Source organism: Amblyomma mixtum, chromosome 2 (assembly GCF_055824585.1).
Source record: "Amblyomma mixtum isolate Tamu chromosome 2, ASM5582458v1, whole genome shotgun sequence".
Taxonomy (NCBI): Eukaryota; Metazoa; Arthropoda; class Arachnida; order Ixodida; family Ixodidae; genus Amblyomma; species Amblyomma mixtum.
Genome location: NC_143013.1, coordinates 102816429 through 102837868, shown reverse-complemented (window position 1 = coordinate 102837868; position 21440 = coordinate 102816429). Strand labels below are relative to the sequence as shown.

The 21440-nt window shown below is 47.9% G+C and overlaps 2 protein-coding genes across 2 annotated transcripts in view; one reads left to right on the top strand and one right to left on the bottom strand.

Annotated features, from left to right (window-relative positions):
* LOC149360345 (uncharacterized) overlaps positions 1 to 21440 on the top strand; it is a 113922-nt gene that overhangs the window by 30328 nt on the left and 62154 nt on the right. The window contains exons 4-7 of the mRNA XM_089567840.1: positions 4085 to 4136; positions 17350 to 17475; positions 17715 to 17840; positions 18318 to 18410. Coding sequence (XP_089423966.1) covers positions 4085 to 4136; positions 17350 to 17475; positions 17715 to 17840; positions 18318 to 18410 — 397 coding nt within the window. The remainder of the gene's footprint in view (positions 1 to 4084; positions 4137 to 17349; positions 17476 to 17714; positions 17841 to 18317; positions 18411 to 21440) is intronic.
* On the bottom strand, positions 6162 to 7016 carry LOC149360347 (uncharacterized). The gene has a single exon (XM_089569257.1). It carries the CDS (start codon positions 6984 to 6986, stop codon positions 6435 to 6437), a length of 552 nt encoding a protein of 183 aa, XP_089425383.1. The 5' UTR covers positions 6987 to 7016; the 3' UTR covers positions 6162 to 6434.

Sequence of the window (21440 nt, the reverse complement as noted above, 5' to 3'; positions counted from 1 at the left end):
AGTAAGGTCATTTTCGTTTTGTATGCAAAACTTTTGTTCATTTGAACCAGTTCAACAGGTAATCTATAAAATTTTGCATAATTTTGACCGCTTCGTCATTAGTTTTGCTGGGCCAAAGAAAGGACTGTATCGTCTGGATATAGGTGTACTTTTAATTTTAACGCAGTTTCCCTAACTCATTCACATAAATGTTAAATAATAACGGACCTAAGATTGGCCTCTGCGGTATTCCCTAGTTGACTCTTAGTAGTTCGCTAAAAATTTTATTTACTAGGACACACTGTGTTCGATCAGAGAATTAGTCCCTTAAGCTTGGTATGGTCCTCTAAAACCAAGCTTGGTATGGTCCTCTAAAAGCTAACAACAAGTCATGATCAATTGGGTCGAACGCCTTTTGAAGGTAGACGTATAGAGCTAGTACAATATTATTATCGCCTTAGAAATTAAGTCATTGAAGTTTTCTAAAAGATCGATTGTGCTTAAACCGCTTCGGAAGCCAAACTCTGCAGGATTAGGAGATTATATTTACTGCAAAATGAGATCATACTTTGACAGAGTACTTTTTCTGATATGCAGGCTAGGTGTGGGAATTGGTCAATTGGCCTATAGTTGTTATAAAGTTATTTCTTATATCTGTGAGAAATGAAGATGAAGCTGCGATTTTTTAAATGGTACACTCCAGCTTTTTCCTACGCTAATACCCTTGTTGTATACTCGCACTCTGCTGGACTTGCTGCGCTCGGCGCCTTTGCATGTGGCTCTGTAGATTCTGTTCGTGGCGCCTCCGTACGGGCTGAAAGTAAGTTATGCACTGCGAAGCCGTTATTAAAGGGACACTGAGGAGAAATTGAAGTTGGCTTGTATCGACAGAATACCAGCTCCTGATTACAAAAACGCCACTCATACTGACAACAAAGCTCTTGTAACGTAGAAAAGAGCAAGAACCAAAATACAGGTATCGCCGCCACAGGCCAAACTCGCAAGTACAAGCGTGATGAGATCATAGAACAAAACAGTGTTGCTAGAACGAATGGTTCTAGCAACACCAGGAACCGAGAAACCATGCATCACTGAGGCGCAGCCAATGCATGCGCAAATCTCCTTGACGTCGCCAGATGGCGCCACGTGCCCGGCTGCTACGCGCGCTCCTGAAGCATCGGGACAAATCAGCGCCTCTTTTCCGGCGGTAGGCGGGCTCCCGGTATTCCGCTAGCGGTAACAAGGTACACGGTATGCTAAAGGTGTCTATTTGCGAGAACTTCGTTGACGACTTCGAGAACGAGATCCATCGTAACGCTGGCAAAACGCCAGTGCAAACGTAATCGAAGCGACTGTAGCGACGGCCGCAATAGCCGATAGATGCCTTCAACGTGCGGCCGGCGGTAGCTTTCTTTTCGGCTGCTGCTAGGCCGCACTGCTGGCAGCCGGAAATCACGGAGTCTGCGTTACGTCATGTGCACGTCATGTTTCACGTCTCTTAGTCCTCTGTCGTCATAGACGAATCCCAAGTTTGAATCAGAGCGGCGGGAAAAACTTTTTCAACTTCGAATCCAAATTTCTTAGAAATAAATGCATCTTTCGCTGCCGGCCAAGTGGCAACAAAGCCATGACATGCCGAACTATCGGATTTTACTATAAAAAAAATATTAATAGTGCTCTCCTCAGTGTCCCTTTAAGGCGAAAGCCTTTAATGCCTCCTACTGTCGTTAGCAGACGCGTCGGCAGCCGTGTCGACAGATTTGTCCGCCTTTCCGCGTCACTGCTTAAAAAGAAACTGCGCCGATGGTGCGAATGGAACCAGGGCCTTTGGCATTTGAATCAGAGACGCTACCACTCCGCCACGAAGGCTCAAGGTTCGAGCATGAATAAAGGCTCGTGTAGTGAATGCATGTGTTTCATAAATAAAATAAAAGGAATTAAGTCAAGAAAAGGAAAAATAAAACAAATTAAGATATGAAAATAAAAATAAAAATAGAAATAAGAAAAGAAGCAAAAATGAAAAAAAAAATTATAAAAATAAAAAGTAAATAAAAACAACCAGTGCGCCAGGAAACGCTTTCGCCGCCTTGCAGCACTTTAAAGAGCCAAAGTGCCCCATGAATTTTTTTGTATACAGCCAGATGCGTATCAGATTTCCGCTTTGTTGACCTTCGAAATGTGTGCAAGCTTGACTTTTTTGCTCCTGATCCCTGACCTGCGCTAATAGCTTCTGTTGCTGTGAAATTATGCGTATCTTTCAAAGTACATGACAGTGTAAAAAAAGCTTCATAGAACGAGAGATCAGTAATGAATGGAAGGCAGCGGACCGTATCGTGATCGAATACTGGCAGTCGTGTTAGGCGACCTGCCAGTGGTGTTTCACTCGGGTGGATGCAGCTGACCGCGACTACTGGGGTAGAAGAAAGCGGAGTGAACCAATAACGGGGCTACTCCCTCGCGTTCTTTTCTGTAGGATCTCGAGCGGCCCGCAAGAAAGCGCCGGCCACTTGCAACGCACCTCTCCCTTTAGTAGAGTTAAACTTGGATATATCGAAATAGAAGGGGATAGCAAAATAGCTTCATATTTAGAACATGGGCATAACTAAGCCTGTCTGTATCCTAGCAGCAGGAATACATGGCACTCACGCTAACAACACATGTTGTCCGCTGGATAGCTAACAGGGCACTGTTTCTTTGGCGTCGTTGCAAGGCCTCACCTGCTTCGCATCGAACCCGCAGCCGACAGTGCTTTGGAACAAGCCGCTGCCTATCGTGTTTAATCCTTGTTGCCGGTAAACTCTACAAACATTCGCTTGCTCAAAAAAAAAAAAATACAGACGATTACGTTGCTTCTTAATGAGAAATTTGAGCGCAGCTCATCAGCTGTTTCAGGTTTTCAGTAGATTTAGGCGAAGAATTCGAGCAAGGCACGCATGTACAATTACAGACAACTTGTTATTTTTCACGCATATTCCTTCTTCAAGAAACACTGCAGTAACAGTTCTTGATTGTCATGAAGGACGCTGTGGTCGGAAAAATAGATGAATATATGCTCGCCTTGCTGCACCAATGCCTGGTTCTCAAAGACGAGGTCTATACAAGTATTTCCCGAGATTGTCACAGCAGTGCGAGGCGTTACGAGCGAGAGGAATGGGATGTTTTCCCGCTTAATTGGTCAAAAATTCCAGTTTGTCTCTATATCTACATAAAGGTCCCCACCCACAGTGATGCAGACAGTGATGCGCATGACAGTGATGCGGAGTAGAAAATGAGTAAAAGATACTGAGAGCTATCCCAAATGGCACTCTACGTAGAGCGCTGGCCAGGTGGTCCTGTCTGACCTGATGAAATTCACTGGTCACTGACCATGGTCAAACACAAAGGACGTTTCGGAGCGCTACGGCTGCCTTGTTCACATATTGTTAATAAGGGAGCCGCAGCGCTCCCGAAACGTCCTTTGTGTTTGACCATGGTCAGTGACCAGTGAATTTCATCAAGCCAGGATTCCTGACCAGACGGTATGGATTCCTAACCAGACGCCATTGGATATAATTGAATGGCCGGTAAAATTGGAATTCGATACACTACGTGGCTTTCCGACCCTTTGCACAAGATTGTCAGTACGAGAATGTGTGTGTACGATGCAGACAATAATTAGATACATCCGGGTTCGCTTTGTTGCAACTCGACTGTGTTCGCTCTTCGTTGGTGCAGTTAACACTGAAAGCGCTCCATTGCATCACGCAAACACACTTGCTCCACCAAGTCAGTCGCTTCTGCCAGACGCGTTGAAAATTTCAGTTTAAGGCTGCTGGGGAGAACGGCACGCTTTGTGGAAAAATGTGGTTTTGGAGACATCTTTAGTCCGCACAATCTGTCAACCGTTCATACATCATGGGCTAAACGCTCGCATTAGGTTCGTTTACAGATACCACATGTATCGCTCATTGTTATAACCAGGCTTTCTTGGTTAAAAACTTCAGGTGTTTCATGGGTCCATCGAGTCTTTTAATACGCGCGCCGTTATTTTCTCCCCGCATAGAGCCAGGTTCGCTATATCCTTCTGGACACGCTGCTCACTGTATTTTTATCCTTCTTTTTCCAGTGTGCAGTGGCTTGAGACGCTGCAAAATCAGCAAGCTGCCGGCGACGCCACGGTAAGCTACGATTCCAACGTAACCTATCTCTAGGCTATGTTCTTCCAGTGCTGAGCGCGAAGCCGCATCTGTTAGATTTTGGTTCAGGAAAGCTAAAAAAATATTCGTCTGTGTAAGAAAAAGGTTTTCATCTGGACAGCAAAAGGCGCAGTAACTCTCTAGTTCTCGGTGAACACGCAATGAAGGAGTGAAAGAAGGCAGACAAAACAGAACAAAAATGTAAAATGGGTTTTGAAAATAACAAAAATAGCGATTTCTTAGCATGTAGCACTTTGTATAGCAGGATAAGAAGGAGGAGAGAGAATGAGGTGCTGTAGGAGACGGCTCAGAATAATTTTGACGAACTCAGGATCTTTAGCGTCCACTATGATCGCACAACACACGGAGGCCTCTTGCGGTTACACAGAGTGGTCGCAGTCCTCGCGCAGCGCTTCCCGCGCAGACAATCTCGCCAAATGTGCTTAGTTGTAGGGCTGCAGCCGCGTTCGGCATAGTGCTAATCCAACTACATCCCAGCCAAAGACTTTCCTACGAATTCATCGGGACGTCCAAGCACTCCAGCTAGCTCAAATACAGTTGAGTAAGCGTGTACATGGCCATCATGGGAGCGCAAAGTCGCCGACACCCGGTTACGATGTTAAGCTTGGTCTCTGAGTGTGGAACGCGATAGCGTCTTGCAACGCCTCCAGGGAGTCCACAGAACGCCACCTCCCGTTCGGCTCTACGTTTGGCTTGTCGGTAAATTAGTGTTTGAGGAAAGGTAATGTATCTGTCTAGCATATCTCGGTGGACACCTGAACCTCGCCTTAAGGGAAGGGGGGAAGATGGGAGTGAACGAAGATGCCGTATTCACTAGAGGCGCCATTGTTCATTCCAAACCATCGAGCTGGCATGGCCGAGTGGTTACCGTGCTCATCTCGCACTCCGGAAACCCTGGTTTGATTCCCGAACTCGACCAAATTCCTTCTTGCTTTTATTTATTTATCTACTCTGAATAGAAAGCTTAATTAGACTCGTTGGTTTATTAAGCAAGAAACTAAACTCAGTCCCACTTAGTTGTAGCGTCAATATACGATCCCGTTAATTGGTTGCATGGTTACTAGCCAAAGTACAATTGGCCCCGTTTGAAATTCGCGCAGTGTAACATCACGACCATATCGACGAATTGAAAGCGTGACATTTCTGTCGACAACACCAGCTAACAACGATGAGGCATTAAAGGCTTCCGCCTTAAAAAAACGCCCAGCACTGCTAATACGTAGTCTCATTGTGGCGCTAGGGCAGCACGGCATACCAAGACCAACCTCTTACGAGAAGTCTTGATGTCTTCACTGCCTGAATCCCAGGGCCGTCAATGCAACGGTTTGGTCAGACTCTTTTCCTAAGCAGTTCAATCCAGAAAATCCGAGCACCAGGCCAGTGAAAATCTTAGACCAATTAGAAAACCATGAGCACTCGGCGGTACTGGAGATAAAATCCACTACCTCCCGAATGCGAGGCAGATGCTCTTCCACAAGACCATCGTAAGACCATCTTGATGTCTTGCGAAGACATGAGGAAGGCTAGGTGTTTGGACTACCATCCTAGCCTACAAGCGGAACAAAACATAATGTGAAGCATTTGTAGCCTACTGTACAAGGTTTCGGGAAGTTGCGGAAGGCCCTGCTTTGTTGCGAAAGCAACACTCCGACAGGCAAAGCAAGACCTCGGGTGGCCGCCGTAGCACCGTAGCTACGCTGAGCCTGTCTCTATTGGTCGAAATGGTCGTGACGTCACAGTTCGCGAATGTCAAACGGGGCCAATTGTACTTTGGCTAGTAACCATGCAACCAATTAAAAGAATCGTATAGTGATGCTCTGATTAAGTGGGACTGAGTTGAGTTAATAGTTTAATCAATCAATCAATCAATCAATCAATCAATCAATCACTTTATTTCAGCTTTTTTTTTTACAAAAACTGAGGGCGGCAAGAAAGCAGTCATTACGACCGCTTGACAAGCCTCGCCACCCCTACAAAGAGGCAGTTTGCTAGCGACTATGATGGTTACTTCATACACTGGTAACAACGCAAGGTACACGGAAAGACAAGGCATGTAAATATATGCATAAAAGGAAACATTTTTTTTTAAATACGTGCATAAAAAGAAACTCTTTTTTTTTTTTAAATACATGCATGAAAGGAAACTGTTTTTACTTTGCATGGACAGGTACTACTTCCGCACAACAGAATAAAGGTTTTACACAACATTTACGGTTCAATGCAATAGAATTCTATACATGGGTACGCATACTGTGGGACCTAGCTTGCAAACACATTTCGAATAGCCGAGACAGACATGCTGAGCAACGTGTCGTAAAAGGGCGTGTTCAAGTATTTGGGAAGAATGTATTTTAGTGTGGAAAAGCCATAGTTTGTTCTGCATCGTGGTAATGAATAGATGATACGCTGTCGTGTCATATACGGTGTCCGATGTGGTGTAAGTGTCACAATGCTAGAAAAAAATGTGTCGTCTTCGGCTATTATTTTTTTATAGAAAGATGCAAACCTGTAATCGAACATTCTTGTTACGGGTATCATTCTGTATTGCTGGTAGATAGGACGTGTCGGAGCATCATATGGTACATTAGCAATTACGCGAAGTGTTCTTTTTTGCAGTACTAGAAGCTTCTGGATGTTAGATGCTGTGGTTTGTCCCCATACAAGGAAGCAATACGATACATAAGAATAAAAGAACGCATAGTACAGATTCAGCTTAGTTTTGGCGGGTAAAATATGTTTATTCCGCGAAATTATCCCAATATATCTGGAAAGGGATAGGCACACTTTGCTTACATGAGCGTCCCACGACATAGTAGCAGTAAATACCACTCCGAGTAATGTGAAGGTTTCGACGTACTCAATGGGGGCGTTGTCGAAATAGAGTGGTGGAACACTGCCTATATGCTGCCCCTTCGGATGGAACAATAAAGCTTTGGTTTTTAGTTTGTTTATTTTTAATGAGTTCAAAGATGACCACTCAGATAATGATGACAAAACTGTATTTGCGGTGCTAGTTAGTTCTTTGATGTCAGGTGAGGACAAAAATAGACTGGTGTCGTCAGCATATATGATGTATTTAGCTAAATTACTGATGTTGCATACGTCATTAATATATATGTTGAATAGGAGCGGCCCCAGAAGGCTGCCCTGGGGCACGCCGTTTGTGATTGCTAACAAGTCCGAAGAGCAGTGATTTAAAGCAACATACTGGCGACGAGCACTGAAATGCGATTGAATGAGACAGAGGGCGTGGCCACGTATACCGTAGTGCTCGAGTTTTTTAAACAGAGTTTCGTGATTCAGTGTATCGAATGCTTTGCTAAAGTCTACAAAGACGCCTAAGGTGAGGTGTTGAGCTTCGAAGTTATTTAATATGTATTCTTTTTGATCAAGCAGAGCATGCTCACTTGATCTATGCTTTGTGAATCCATACTGACAGTTGGCTATTACACAGTGCTTCTGTAGGAAATTGTAGTAACGTCGATGCATTATTCGCTCTAGCCCCTTGGAGAAAAAAGGTAGTACAGATATTGGCCTGTAATTTCCTAGAACGTTTTTATCCCCTTTTTTATAAATAACCACAACTTTGGCCACCTGCATGGCAGCGGGAAAACGTCCTGTGCGAAGCGCGGTATTGTAAACATGTGTAAGGCATGGCACGATCAAAGGTAGTACGTATTTTACAGGTAAACTTTGAATATTACTTGGGTCAAGACTTGTCGTGTTCTTTAAACTTTTGCACACCGAGTAAACCTCAGCTTCGTCAGTTGGTTCAAGAAACATCGATTGGTTTAGCCTGTTGCCCAAAAATCGAGACGTACCTGGATTGTACTGACTGCTTCCAACTTCAGTGAAATATTGGTTGAAGGCATTTGCAAGGGACGGCCCAGCGATTTCCTTGCCATGCATAACTAGGCTCGCGAGGTCCTGATGTTGGTTATTTCGATTTAGCAGAATATTTAGGCGTCTCCACTTTTCTTTCGGGCGGTCTGAGAGATGCGCATTAAACAAGTTATTATAGTAGGCAGTCCTGGATGATTTAATTTCGCTATTTAAGCGGTTCCTTAGCGACTTATAAGTGGCTAACACTGCGGGGGCTCTGCTTTTTATGAAAGTCGCGAAGAGCTTGTGTTTCTTTTTTACCAGTCGTACCAAGCGAGGAGTCATCCATGGCTTTCGTGCTTTTTTTGAAGGTTTTATCTCAACGATAGGGAAACACTCAATATAAATTGGGAGAAAGAGCTGAAGGAGCTCACTGTATGATTCATCGGGTGTTGTGTGCTGGAAAACAGGATTCCAGTTCACAAGTGAAATACTGTTCCTGAAATGGTCAAGGCGGCTTTGGGAAAGTAGCTGTCGACGGACTTTCAAGGCTGTCTTTGCGGAAGGTTCTTTTTGAAGACGGACGAAGATAGGAAGATGGTCGCTAATGTCTATCGCAATACGACCGGCAAATGACGCATCCTCGCGATTGGTGATTAGTAAATCCAAAGAAGAAGAAGAATGTGAGGTAACACGTGTAGGTCCGCGGATTTCATTTTGGAAGCCAGCTGTTTGTATGGTGACTAACATGCGCTCTTGCACTGAACTGCTTGTGCTCATATCTATGTTGAAATCGCCCCCGATGCACGCCAAGAAGTTTTCAGAAAGAAAAGATAACTCGTGTTCGAAGCTGCCAAAAAAATTGGCTATATTGCCATGTGGGGGACGATAAACAACGCAAAAAGCTTGACCGCCACACCTAACTGTCAGCATTTCTATGTCATCGTTACTTAAGCAGTGATCAGATAAAATGTCGCAAGAATAGTTTTCTTTGATCAACATTGCTACGCCTCCGCCCCGCTTCGTAGTACGATTAAGAAAAAATGATCTGTACCCGGGAAGATGGATGACGTCAACGTCTGAGCGATACCATGTTTCCGTCAATAGAATGACATCGAAGGGACAGGTTAAGCTGCATAAAAAGTATGTTAGTTGGTCAGCTTTATTTACGGCCGATTGCATGTTCAAATGTATGATTTGGCAGCATTTGTCTTTGTTTTGGGAAAAATATGCGTTGAGCTGCGAAGGTGTGAAAGTGGCGATTCTTCCATTGGCAATGTTAGAAGAGCCATTTCCACGTGCGCTGCTTTACGGCGTCCCTAATTCATCTTCGATAAGTCTGCTTGTGAGTAAATGTGCACCACCGAAGAATCGTCAGTTTGGCGGGCTAGAATAGTGCCGTTCCTCGTCCACACATGTTTCCACGAGACCTCCTTCTTTCTCGCAATCGCAGCGCCTAGCAGCCTTTTGTTGTCTGGTGTCAAGTGTTCATTTACATAAATCGGTGGTGAAGTTGGCAAGGAACAATCTACACTGATGTCCTCATTTGTCAGACGTACTTTTTTCGCCTTTTCCAGCACTGCGTCCCTTTTTACACGAGATTTAAATTGAACAACAGTGTTTGAATTATTAGGGTCACGAGTGGGTACTCGGTGGCAACACGCTACGTCCGACTCAGTGATAGGTTCATGGATAGCATCTCCAAGGTTTGTAACAAGATTAAGAACATTTTCCTCGTCTTGCTTCAGGACACCTTTAATTTCAATGTTCGACCTTCGTGAATACTGTTCCGCATGATTAAGCTTTCTCTCAAGCTCCTTTGTCTGCTTTTCCAGAGTAGCACACGCCACGCTCAATTCGTTGGTTACTTGCTCCAACTTGGCGTTCTTTTCCTTTTCATGTTTTAGTTCCCTTTTTAGGTCCTCAATTTCAGCATGCGCGTGGTCAATGCTCTTAATTATCTCAGTTTGCTCATTGCGAACTATTCGGATTTCATTGCGCAGGTTTCGTTCGACAGATTCTCGTGAAGCTTTCAGTTCCTGCTTTATCTCTTCTTTCAACTTTGACAGGTCGGCTCGCATTTCATCCTTTACTTTTGCCGCGTCTTTTGACATTTTCACAATAACAGGGCACACACCAGTTGGCAGCAGCGGCGACGGACAAGAAATGCAAAATTGCGATGTGTAAATGCCAAGCACTAACCTGCGGAACCGGGCAAACGGAGCGTTAGGCGTTGTTTTCCGTGCGTCGTCGCTACTGCCAAGTGATGAGGGTAGCCAGCGATAGCGGTTTTATAGCCAGGTCGCGGTACGTCACTGCTGCTGGTGATAGCAGACGCCCCTCGTCAGTGATGATTACGTCCCCTGGTGCCGGTTGTCCGGTAAAGGGCAGCGCGTCCAAGCGGAGGGAAAGCTCGGTCGGCTAGAAACTGTCGATGCAAAGGGGCGGGAACGACCTGCGGAACCGGGCAAACGGAGCGTTAGGCGTTGTTTTCCGTGCGTCGTCGCTACTGCCAATAAAAAGAATCGTATAGTGATGCTCTGATTAAGTGGGACTGAGTTGAGTTAATAGTTTAATTAACCAATTAGCCTAATTAACCTTCCCAGTTAAACCAGATAAATAAATAAAACCGAGTAGAAAATTGGTGGAGTCGAGGAATCGAACCACTGTCTCCGGAGTGCGAGACGAGCACGCTAACCACTCTGCCATGCACGCTGTATGGTTTGGAATGAACAAAGGCGCGTCTAGTGAATATGGTGTCTTCGTTCACTCCAACCTTCCTCCCTTCCCGTTACGGCAAGGTTCAGGCATCCACCGAGATATGAGAGACAGATACATTTCCTTTCCTAAAAAACGAACTTACTGACGAGCAAGGCGTAGAGCCGGACGGGCGATGGCGTTCTGTGGACTTCCTCGTAGCAGTGCAAGACTCTGTCGCGTTCAACTGTTAGAGGAGAAGCTTAACATGTTAACAACCCATCAGTGACACAAGCAGCAACACTGCGTTTAAGGGTTTAGCCTCACCGCACTTTAGGTCAACAAAGTGCACCCCTGAATTTTGGTGACAAACACCTTCCGCTGCGCGCCATGAAGGGGACCATTTCCCTTGCGGAATTGAAACTACTCGAAACCACATAGTAGAAGTTAAACATCACAATGCTTACGACATAGCTGTGAGAGCAGTGGAAAGGCGTGAAAAAAAGCAAGATGTCGCCTTTCACAGTCGCTACGGCGCAAGTGACAAAGGCCAGTCTATCAAGCAGCGCTCTCAAGGCATGCAAGTAACTCTAATCAAGGGGCGCCCGTATAGAAGGATGTAACGAACGCAACTCAAGAATCGTCCTAAGATAAAGGAATGCCTCTGGATGACGTGCACCCCCCGTCAAAAGAATACAGCCTTAAGAGTTTGCGTGTCAAGCCTGCAGCATGCCTAGTTATGCACCCTCAGCGCCCTTAGTCCTTCGAAAGAGTGATGACTTTGCGTTCTAAATCATAAACAGCTAAACAACTCAGAGGGAAACAGCTTGGGCTGTATACTTTAGAGGGGAGCTGAGCAATGATATCGCCATTGTGTTAAGCACCCTTGTAACACATGCAAGTTTAAAAGGGTCATGTGCAGCTACTAGGAAGAAAACGGACATATTGTTAATGGTCGTCGCTTGAAGACACCGTCTGACATAAGACAATAAAAAGCAAAACCTTACGAGGAAAATTGAAGGAAGAAAATGGAAATTTTGTTTATATATCTGAACTTCTTTAGCAAGAAAAGTGCTAGATCTTAGTTAACATTTGTGATAGACCAGTTGAGATATACGCTAATTCAAAAGCATCATATCTGCCACGAATAACATAATCCCAGCCATCGAAGGCGACCAATGGAAAATTTCTGTTCTCAGCAGCACCATTCACTGAAGGTCGCGATGTATGCCTTAGAGGAAGTGCCGGCGATTGTTAAGGAAATGGCGAAAGCCCCCTTCAAGGAATGTACCGAAGTTTTATCTTTGGAAGTAAAATCTAAACAAGAAAATGGTCCACTTGACCGTAACTAGGTTGAAGCCAATAGGGATTCAGATCTCATTAATCCAAGTAGTATCGCACTGTAAATATACGGTTTGTAGGATGGGGGTTTATTGAAGGCACTGGGATCTCAGGAGCGGGGCGGCAACAGTCCGTGGTCAGCGAAAGCGAGAAAACAGCACGCGTAGCGATGGCAATGCCGCCGCTAAACAGAACGGTCGTCTTCGTCTTTAAAATTGCTCCCGGGGAAAAGAGGAGACAACCTGGAGACTTAGGGCGCAGGCAGGATGACTGGGTCGTAGAATGGCTTGAGGCGCTGGACGTGAAGAGTCTCGCGTCCATGGCAGCGGCGATCAGAAGGACGAGGGTTCGGCGGACGAGGGGTTCGACTGTGTAATTAACTGGAGATGTACGCTCCAGGGCACGGTATGGGCCATGGTATTTGGCAAGAAATTTTGACGACAGGCCCGGAGTATTTGTCGGAATCCACAGCCGCACAAGGGAGCCATCGGGGAAGTGCGGCGTTGTGTGATTGAGGTCGTGGCGGGATTTCTCTCTGCGTTGGGTGTCAGTTGTGAGAGCACGGGCGATGCGGCGGCAGTCTTCGGCGTGCCGGGCAGCTTCAGATTGAGGTGTATACTCGGACGCACCGGGTTGGTTCGGCAGAATGGTGTCGATGGTAGCAGAAGGGTGACGGCCGTAAAGATAGAAAGATGTAAAGATGTAATCTATGCGGTATTGTACGCATAGATTACATACGGAAGCACAAGATCCCAGTTAGACTGGTTTGAAGAGTCGTTCATAGATAGCATATCACCGAGGGTATGGTTAAAGCGCTCAGTGAGACCGTTGGTTTGCGGATGATATGCGGAGGTGGTGCGATTAATTATGTTGCACTTGGTGAGCAGTGCTTTGACAACTTCGGATAAGAAGATGCGGCCTCTGTCGGTCAGCAATTCGCGAGGGATGCCGTGACGAAGGACGAATCGGTTTAAAATAAACGAGGCAGCTTTTAAGGCTGTGGCAGGCGGAAGGGCGGCAGTTTCGGCACTCCTTGTCAAATGGTCAACCGATAGCCCAACGGTGTCCGGCTAAGTGCACGGAAGAGGGCCGTATAAATCAATGCTGACGCGGTCAAATTGGCGTGGCGGGCAAGATAGCCGCTGCACTTCTCCAGCAGAGCGATACGGAGGTGGCTTGCGACGTTGACAGGTAAGGCACGACCGCACCTATTTGAGGATGAACGCGTACATGTCCCGCTACTAATATCGTAGTCGGATGCGATGCGGTCTTGAACACTTTTACATGACCACACTCCGGCCCAGCGTGAAAATGGGCGCATACTTCCGAGGGAAGGTGAAGGAAATAACTAGCAATCACTTGCGGCCATCTGAGCTATAGTTGCGGCGATAAAGGACGTGGTCACGGATTGAGAAATGGGAAGCATGGCAGCGAAGAACAGGCGAAGGCGAAACAGCCGTAGGGTTGTTGAGAGAGTCAATAATAGAAGAGATCCACAGGTCGGCACCGATGCTTCACATCAGCACCGAAGGCATGGCGCTGATGTGAAGCATCGGTGAGGAGGCGTCTAAAGTTGAAAGGCTGGAAGTATAGTCTGGAAGTGGGCATCGCGATAGAGCATCGGCGTCTTGATGACACACGACGCGGATATCGTATTCCTGGAGGCGAAGGGCCCACCTCGCGAGGCGACCGGATGGGTCTTTCAGGCATAGCGCGTGGTGGTCGGTCACGACTTCAAACGGGCGGCCGTAGAGGTAAGGGCGGAACTTGGTAAGGGCCCAAACCATCGCCAGACACTCTTTTTCAGTGAACGAGTAATTAGATTCGTGCGGCTGGCATGGGCAACGACGTATTCGACGAAGCCAGATTTGCGTTGTGCGAATTACGGCGCCGAGGCCTATTCCACTGGCCTCAGTATTGACCTCGGTAGGTACGGTCAGGTCGAAATGGCGCAGTATCGGTGGGGCGGTGAGGATACGGTGCGAGGAATCAAAGGCGTCGTCACACACTTGGGACCATTGCGAAAGATCGGAACTGCTGGACAGAAGTTGTGTCAAAGGCGCAGCAATTGAGGCAAAGTTGCGTATAAACCTACGGAAGTATGAGCACAGACCGAGGAAGCTGCGCAGTTCTTTGATAGAAGTATTTCGAGGGAACGCAGCCACATCACGAAGTTTAGCCGGGTGCGGACGGACACCCTCCTAACGTGGCCTAAATGGTAAGTTGACGAGCGGCAAAATGGCACTTTTTTAAGTTGAGCTGGAGGCTGGCGTCAGAGATCAGGTCAAAACGTGCTTCAGGTGGTAGAGGTGAGTTTCAAAGTCAGGCGAAAACACGACGATGTCGTCGAGGTAATATAGGCAGGTCTTCCACTTGAGCACACGCAGAATGTTATCCATGATTCTCTCAAGCGTGGCGGGAGCATGTACGCGTACAACTACATTTGCATCGTCATTCTTTCCACGCTCAGCCAAGGACTGGAACAGTCTTCCACACGACATCGCCGCAATCACCTGCCCATCAACATTTGCGAACTGTCTAGCTTCTACCTTTAACAGCGAATAATATTTGTATCTTACGTTTTTTCTTTGTTTATTCAATCTGATTTTTCAATGTAACCCACCCCTTATGTAATACCCCCAATCCTGGGGGCCTTTAAGGTAATAAAGTGAAGTAAAGTGAAGGCCGAAAGGCATCACAGTAAATTCATATAGGCTGTCAGGTGTTACAAAAGCTGTCTTGGGGTGATCGGCCTCTTCCATGGGTACCTGCCGGTACCCGGAACGTAAATCTAAAGAGGAAAATATTTCGGCACCTTGCAAGCAGTCTAGCGGGTCATCGATGCGTGGCAGTGGATAGACGTTCCTGCGCGTAATCTTGTTGAGGCTCGGTAGTCTACAGAGAAACGGATGGAGCCGTCCTTCTTTTTGACAAGCACAACTGACGAATCCCAAGCACTGCTTGAGGGTTTAATCGTGCCGCTCTTGAGCATTTGGTCGACTTGATCTTCAATAACTTGGCGCTCGGGTGCCGACACACGATAGGGGCGCTGCAATAGAGGAGCGTGGCTAACTGTGTCTATGCGATGTGTGACAGTCGACGTTTGGCCCAGTGAGCTGTGATGACAGTCGAAGGAGGCGCGGAACTGGTGGAGCAAGTGGAGAAGCTGCGTGCGCTGCGGCGGAGGAAGAACTGCGTCGATGGAGCGGAGAAATAGTTGTGTAGAGAAAGGAGTGGGTGTAGAAGATGATGGGTTAGGCACAGCGAGATTGATGTGCGACGAAACAAGTCTCCTCACGGGTGAGAATAGACGCGATCGGTTGGACAATGGCGACACATTCGCCACGGCGCAAAGCACTAGGGCAGGAGAACGGCTCACAGACCCACAGCGCGGAAAGGCCAGGAGAAATAGTCAATACGGCGTAAGGCAGGGGAAGACACTTGCGGCGGAGAAAAGTATGGGCTGGCGTTAAAAGGACAGTGTCGTCACGGAAAGGGTCACAAGAGATGCGCACAAGGCGGAAGAGCATGGAGGCAGGTCGATGTCTTCGGCGACGAGGGCTTCAGTACATGGCGGTGAAGGAGCAGCGTCCGGCAGGGACTGGGGCAGAGCAGAGAACCCGACTTCAACGCGAGCGCAATCGATGACATCGGCAAGGCGAGACAGGAAATCCCAGCCCAAGATAACAGAGTGATAAGAACACGGCAGGACGACGAACTCGATCGTATAGAGGACGTCCTGAATTAAAACTCGAGAGGTGCAAGCTGCTGACGGCTTGATGTGCTGAGCGCTGGCCGTGCGCAGCGAGAGACCGGCAACTGGCGTCTTAACTTTCTTGAAGCGGCGACAAAGTTTCGCGTCTATTACAGAAATTGCAGCGCCAGTGTCAACAAGGGCCATGACAGAAGTTCCCTCGACCGAAACGTCAATAACGTTCGCAGGTGACAGCTCGGGGCTTGGGTAGTTCGACGAGGACGCAGTTCTTGCCTCAGGAAGTGCGACATCTAGTTTTCCTTCTGAGAATCATTAGGGTGGCGACGCATCGCAGAAATGGAATGGCGTCGCGGCCAAGGGGAACGGCGGCCGGGAATAGCTGAACGGTTGGGGGAGAAAGGAGGAGTCGACACACGGGGCTCAGCAGACGCGGAGTACTGAAGCTATGGAGGCCAGTACCCGACTGGCGGTGCCGAAACTGGGAGACGGCGAAGGTAATGGCGGGCTACGTGGCCAGGCAATCCGCAAGTGTAGCAAATAGACCGGTTATCCGTTGTGTGCCAGGGATGTCGGTTTCGTGGAGAGGGTCGGAGATAAGGTGCCGGCGCCCTTACGGGCACCGGCATTACAGGGTACGTAGGCGGCAGAGTTTGTGCGACGACTTCGGCGTAAGTCATTGGACGCGCGACAGGTTTTGGGACTAGGTTGGCATAATTCAGAGGGGTTGCGACAGGTGTGGGGGCGTCGTCAGCGTACGTCAGCAGAGCTGCGACAGGTGATGGAGAAAGCGCTGACGGAAGCACTCAGCAACCTGCTCTCGAATTGCATGTTGGAGAGCAAGGGCCAAATATGGTGGCGACCCTTGAGGGCTAGGTAAAAGTGAAAGCTGACGGGCACCTCCTCACGTACAAAGTCCTTGATTTGCTGCAGCAGAGAAGAGTTGTCAGCTGCGGGTGTCAGTCCGGCAAGTGACTCGGCCTGAGCTGAGTGCGTACGAGTCAGGACCCTCTACTTACGCAGCTCGTCGAAGCTCTGGCACATCGTGATGACTTTCGAAACGGTGCGCAAGTCTCGAGCGAGCAGCCTTTGAAAGGCATCATCATCAATGCCTTTCATGATCTGTTCTATCTTGTCAGCTTCCGTCATGCTGACGTTCACTCGGTTGCAGAGAGCGATTACGTCTTCTGTATAACTAGTGAAGCTTTCGCCGACCTGCTGCGACCGTTCACGCAAGCGCTGTTCGGCGCAGAGTTGTCTGACAGCCGGGCGACCAAAGACTTCGGAGAACTTCGTCTTGAAGGCCGACCAAGTTCTAACGTCCCCTTAATGTTGCGATACCATAAGTTGGAAACGCCGGTAAAATAAAACAATGACATTGTTTAGCTTTGTCTCGTCATCCCATTTGTTATACAGGCTCACCCGTTCGTAGGATGCGAGCCAATCTCTCGCGAGTCAAGACCACCGTGAGATCAGGAGGGAAGAGGCAGACTGTGCAGAAGATAGAATGGCTTTTTGGAAACATGCGAGCAGAATTCATATCGGACCGGGGACAATCACAGTTTTGTTGAGTGATCCTGATACACCCTGACTCCTTTTCAGGCCCGAGAGCACTCTACACACAAGCCCACGGTAGCCAGAGACGGGGTTTGCCCTGCGTACCGGGCACACCAGGGCACTCAAGACCGCCCAAGGATCCCGGAATTTGAACTTCCTCCCGTGGAGAAGGTACGTTGCCGCTTGCCGCAATGTAATCGCGGCAAATGTGATGATGTCCGCGAAACGTACTTGCGGTCTCTGATCGTTAGCTTTGCGCTTTGTTCACCGCCGGCGGCACATGGGCTTGCCAAGCAAGAGAAGGCTGCGTAGAAGATAGATTTCTGGAAACATGCGAGCAGAATTCAAATGGGACCGGGGACAGTCACAGTTTTGTTGAAACATTCTGGTACACCCTGAATCCTTTTCAGGCCCGCGTAGAGGAATGGCAGCCTGCGAGCGACCACACGCAAGCCTTAGAGGGTGTTTTCCCTGCTCTTCGTCTCTGTGAAGACCCCCCAAAGTTCCAGGACTTTGAAAGTCATCCGGTGCACAGGGTACGTTGGCGCTTGCCGCAAGGTAATCGCGGCAAATGTGAAGATCTCCGCGAAACGAACTTGCCGTCTCTGATTATTTGCTTTGCGCTTTGTTCACCATCGGCGGCACATGGCCTTGCCAAGCAAGAACCAGGCTGTACAGAAGATAGAAGGGATTTTTGGAAACAAGCGAGCAGAATTGAAATGAGACCGTTGGAGTTGTCAACGTTGTACACTCCAATCGTTTTAAGCAAAGGAAGGCGAGTGAGCGGGGCGAGGCACGCCAGCTGTGCGTAGTGACGTCACTTTCTCCTCGCGTATGAGCAGTATGGCCGTGAAAGAGCACTGGCGAGACTGTGGGCAATGTAGCTCACGCAACAATATACGGCTAGGCGCAGATGTTGCTTTCGCAATCCTCCAGGTTTAACCAGAGCTAAATCACAGCCAATTTTTTTGTCGAATGTTCGTAATGGATGATAGACTGTGTCTGCTTTTCAGGAATCGCCACAACTAGTGCACCATCCGGTGTACAGTCCGGCTCAAGAAGCTGCGCTCCCGCGCCCAGACCGGCGTTTTGGATCGCGGAGCCTGGTAAGTCATTGAAGCGGATGGTACTTTTGTGCTTGCGCAAGATGCTCGCGGCACATGCTGGAACAATTTTCGGCGTTCAGATTGGGCAGAATCTGCTTAGTATGTCTTTAAATTGATGAAGGCGCTCTCTCTTATATTTTTCCTGAAATGACTGATCAAATACATTGGTGCTTATCTCTTGCCTTTTGTGCTCGTTACGTTAAGATATTTTAGCTGTGAGTGCATAGTCTGTACTGAATGTCTGCCTTTCGCGTTTTTTTCGCGCTAACCCAAGCTTAGCTTCTCAAACCTCCAACCATCGTGAGGCGCTATGCTTCCAGTCGCGCTTACGTGGGGTGATGAGAGAGATATGTGGGCTGTGCTGACAACTGTGAGCGAACTGTCGCGATCAACCATTAACTGCCACTTGCCAGGGTAGCAGGGTGGGTGGGGACTTTAATGTACAGGTGGCGTCAGAAGTAAATGGAAGGCAATAATAACGAAAAAATTTAGTCATAGCCCCCTGAATTCATGCATCCTTGGATACATATGTGAAGCCTAATTGTGATTTTGCGACTTGCAGTGTGCACCAACAAACATGGACCATTATGATTTAGATGTAAGGAAAATAAATTTCTTGACAAAGTCAGCTTCCATTTACATTTGACGGCGAGTGTACATGTCACAAATAGGACCAGAATCAAAAGAGCTAGGCACAAGCCGCAAGCAGAGAAGCAGAGTCCCAGCTTTGAGAGCACGCGAGTCGCTCACTTCTTCGTCATCTGGGCGCCGCCCGGGGACACCTGGCGGCAATATTCCGCCTCCCCCTCAAAAAAAGAAAGCAAAAACGAGGGCGCACTTTGAGCGTACGGGAGGAAGTAAGCAAGCGAACGAACTGTCACGGGCCGCTCAACGGCTGCAGGCACAAACAAAAAATTAGGCAGCGGCTTAGCTCTGGTTAAGCCTGGATATACAAGCGAAAAGCTGCAGTTGTGCTTGGTTGGAAGTCATGGCTGTCGAAGTTGGCGCACAAAGCACTGGGAGCACCACGATAACGGTGGAGGCGTTCGGCCGTCCACAACACGCTGCCTGTACGGAGGCGGAGGAGGAGACGGTAACCGACGCGGTTAGAATTCAGGGGGCACTTTGGCTGTGTAAAGTGCTACAAGACGAAAGCGTTTCCTTGCGCATTGTTTTTTTTTCTTTTTATTCATATTTTATTTTCCCCATTTTTTCTGTTTTCCGTATTTTATTGTTTTTATTTTATTTTTAATATCTTCTTTTTTTCATTTAATTTTCATTTTCGTTTCTATTCTTTTTTTCCAATTTTTCATAATTTCTTGTTTTCATTTTTATTTTTATATTTGGTTCTTTTCGTATGGTTATTCTTTTTTGTAATTTTCCTTTACTTGCTTTTATTCGTTTTTTATTTTTATTTTGTTATTTTTTCATCCCTTTTATTTTATTCATGAAACCCATGCATTCACTAGATGCGCCTTTATTCATGCTCAAACCTTGAGCCTTCGTGGCCGAGTGGTAGCGTCTCGGCTTCAAATGCTGAAGGCCCTGGTCGATTTCCAGCCTCGACGCACTTTCTTTCCTTTAAGTAGTGACGAGTCGACGGTGACGGCTGCGGCCACCTACGCTTTGCGTGACGTCACTGGGTTTCGCGCATGCGCAGAAGTGGCAAAGCGCGGTGTTGACTAGGCTAGTGAAGCTTTTCGCTTCTAAAGAAAACGTGGAAGAGGCGCCCGTTACTGCGTAAAGTAAGGATTCATACGCAGTACGTGCACGACCTCAGCCTGAGGTGGGCGGCGCGAACTGGGCAGAGTGCTGAGTTCGGCAGAGTGCCATCTGGGAGGACTTCATACGTCATATCCGTGATGCGGCACAGCACTGTGTACGGTCCAAAGTAGCGGCTCAGGACCTTCTCCGACAGTCCTGGGCGACGTACTGGGGTCCATACCCACACTTTTTCTTCGGGATAGTACTCGACGTGTCGATGTCGTTGGTTGTAGCGTTGTGCATCCATGCCCTGCTAACGTCGGACGTGCATATGCGCCAGTTGCCGGGCTTCCTCTGCGTGACGGGTAAACTCCTCGGCGTCTGACATGAGCGCCTGGTCGTCAGGGGCGCACGGAAGTATGGCATCGAGCATTGTTCGTACGTCAAGCACATAGACGACGGTCAACGGCGTAAAGCGAGTCGTTTCCTGAATCGCCGTGTTATAGGCAAACGTCACGTATGCGTGGATCTCGTCCCAGGTCGTCTGCTGTACGTCGACGTAAATTGCGAGCATGTCCGCTAAGGTTTTGTTGAGGCGCTCTGTGAGCCCGTTTGACTGCGGGTGGTATGCAGAAGTCTTGCGGTAGGTCGTGTAACTCAGATGGAACACCTCGTGCATGAGCTCCGCCGTGAACGCAGTGCTCCTATCGGTGATTACGGAGGATGGGGTGCCGTGTCGTAAAGCGATGTGGTGTATGAAGAAATGCGTGATTTCAGAGGATGTACTGCACGGTACCACCTTGGTTTCCGCATAGCGCGTCAAATAATCAGTCGCAACTATAATCCACTTACTGCCAGAAGATGATAGTCAATGGGCCCAAAGAGCAGTGCCGACTTGGTAAAAAGGTGTGCGAGGTGGTTGAATTGGATGGAGCAAACCTGCAGGCTTTAGCGGTGGCGACATTAGACGCCGGCACTCACGGCTACCTCTGACGTAGCGGTGGATGGTCACAGCAAATTTAGGCCAATAATAGGCCTTACGCACTCGAGCAAGCGTGTGTGCAAATCTCAAGTGGCCAGAGGTGGGCTCCTCATGACACGCGGAAAGGATGTCTTCGCGGAGGTCTCATGGCACGACTAGGAGGTAGGTCCGCTCACCATTGCGTGAATTTTTCTTGTACAGTACACCGTTGCGAATGGAAAAAGAGGACAAGTGGCCGGAAAAGGGTCGAGGTACGTTGCCAGCATGGCCCTCTAGGTAATCCATGACAGACCGCAGGTCAGCGTCAGCACGCTGCCTTGCCACCAAGTCCAAACTGCTGATTA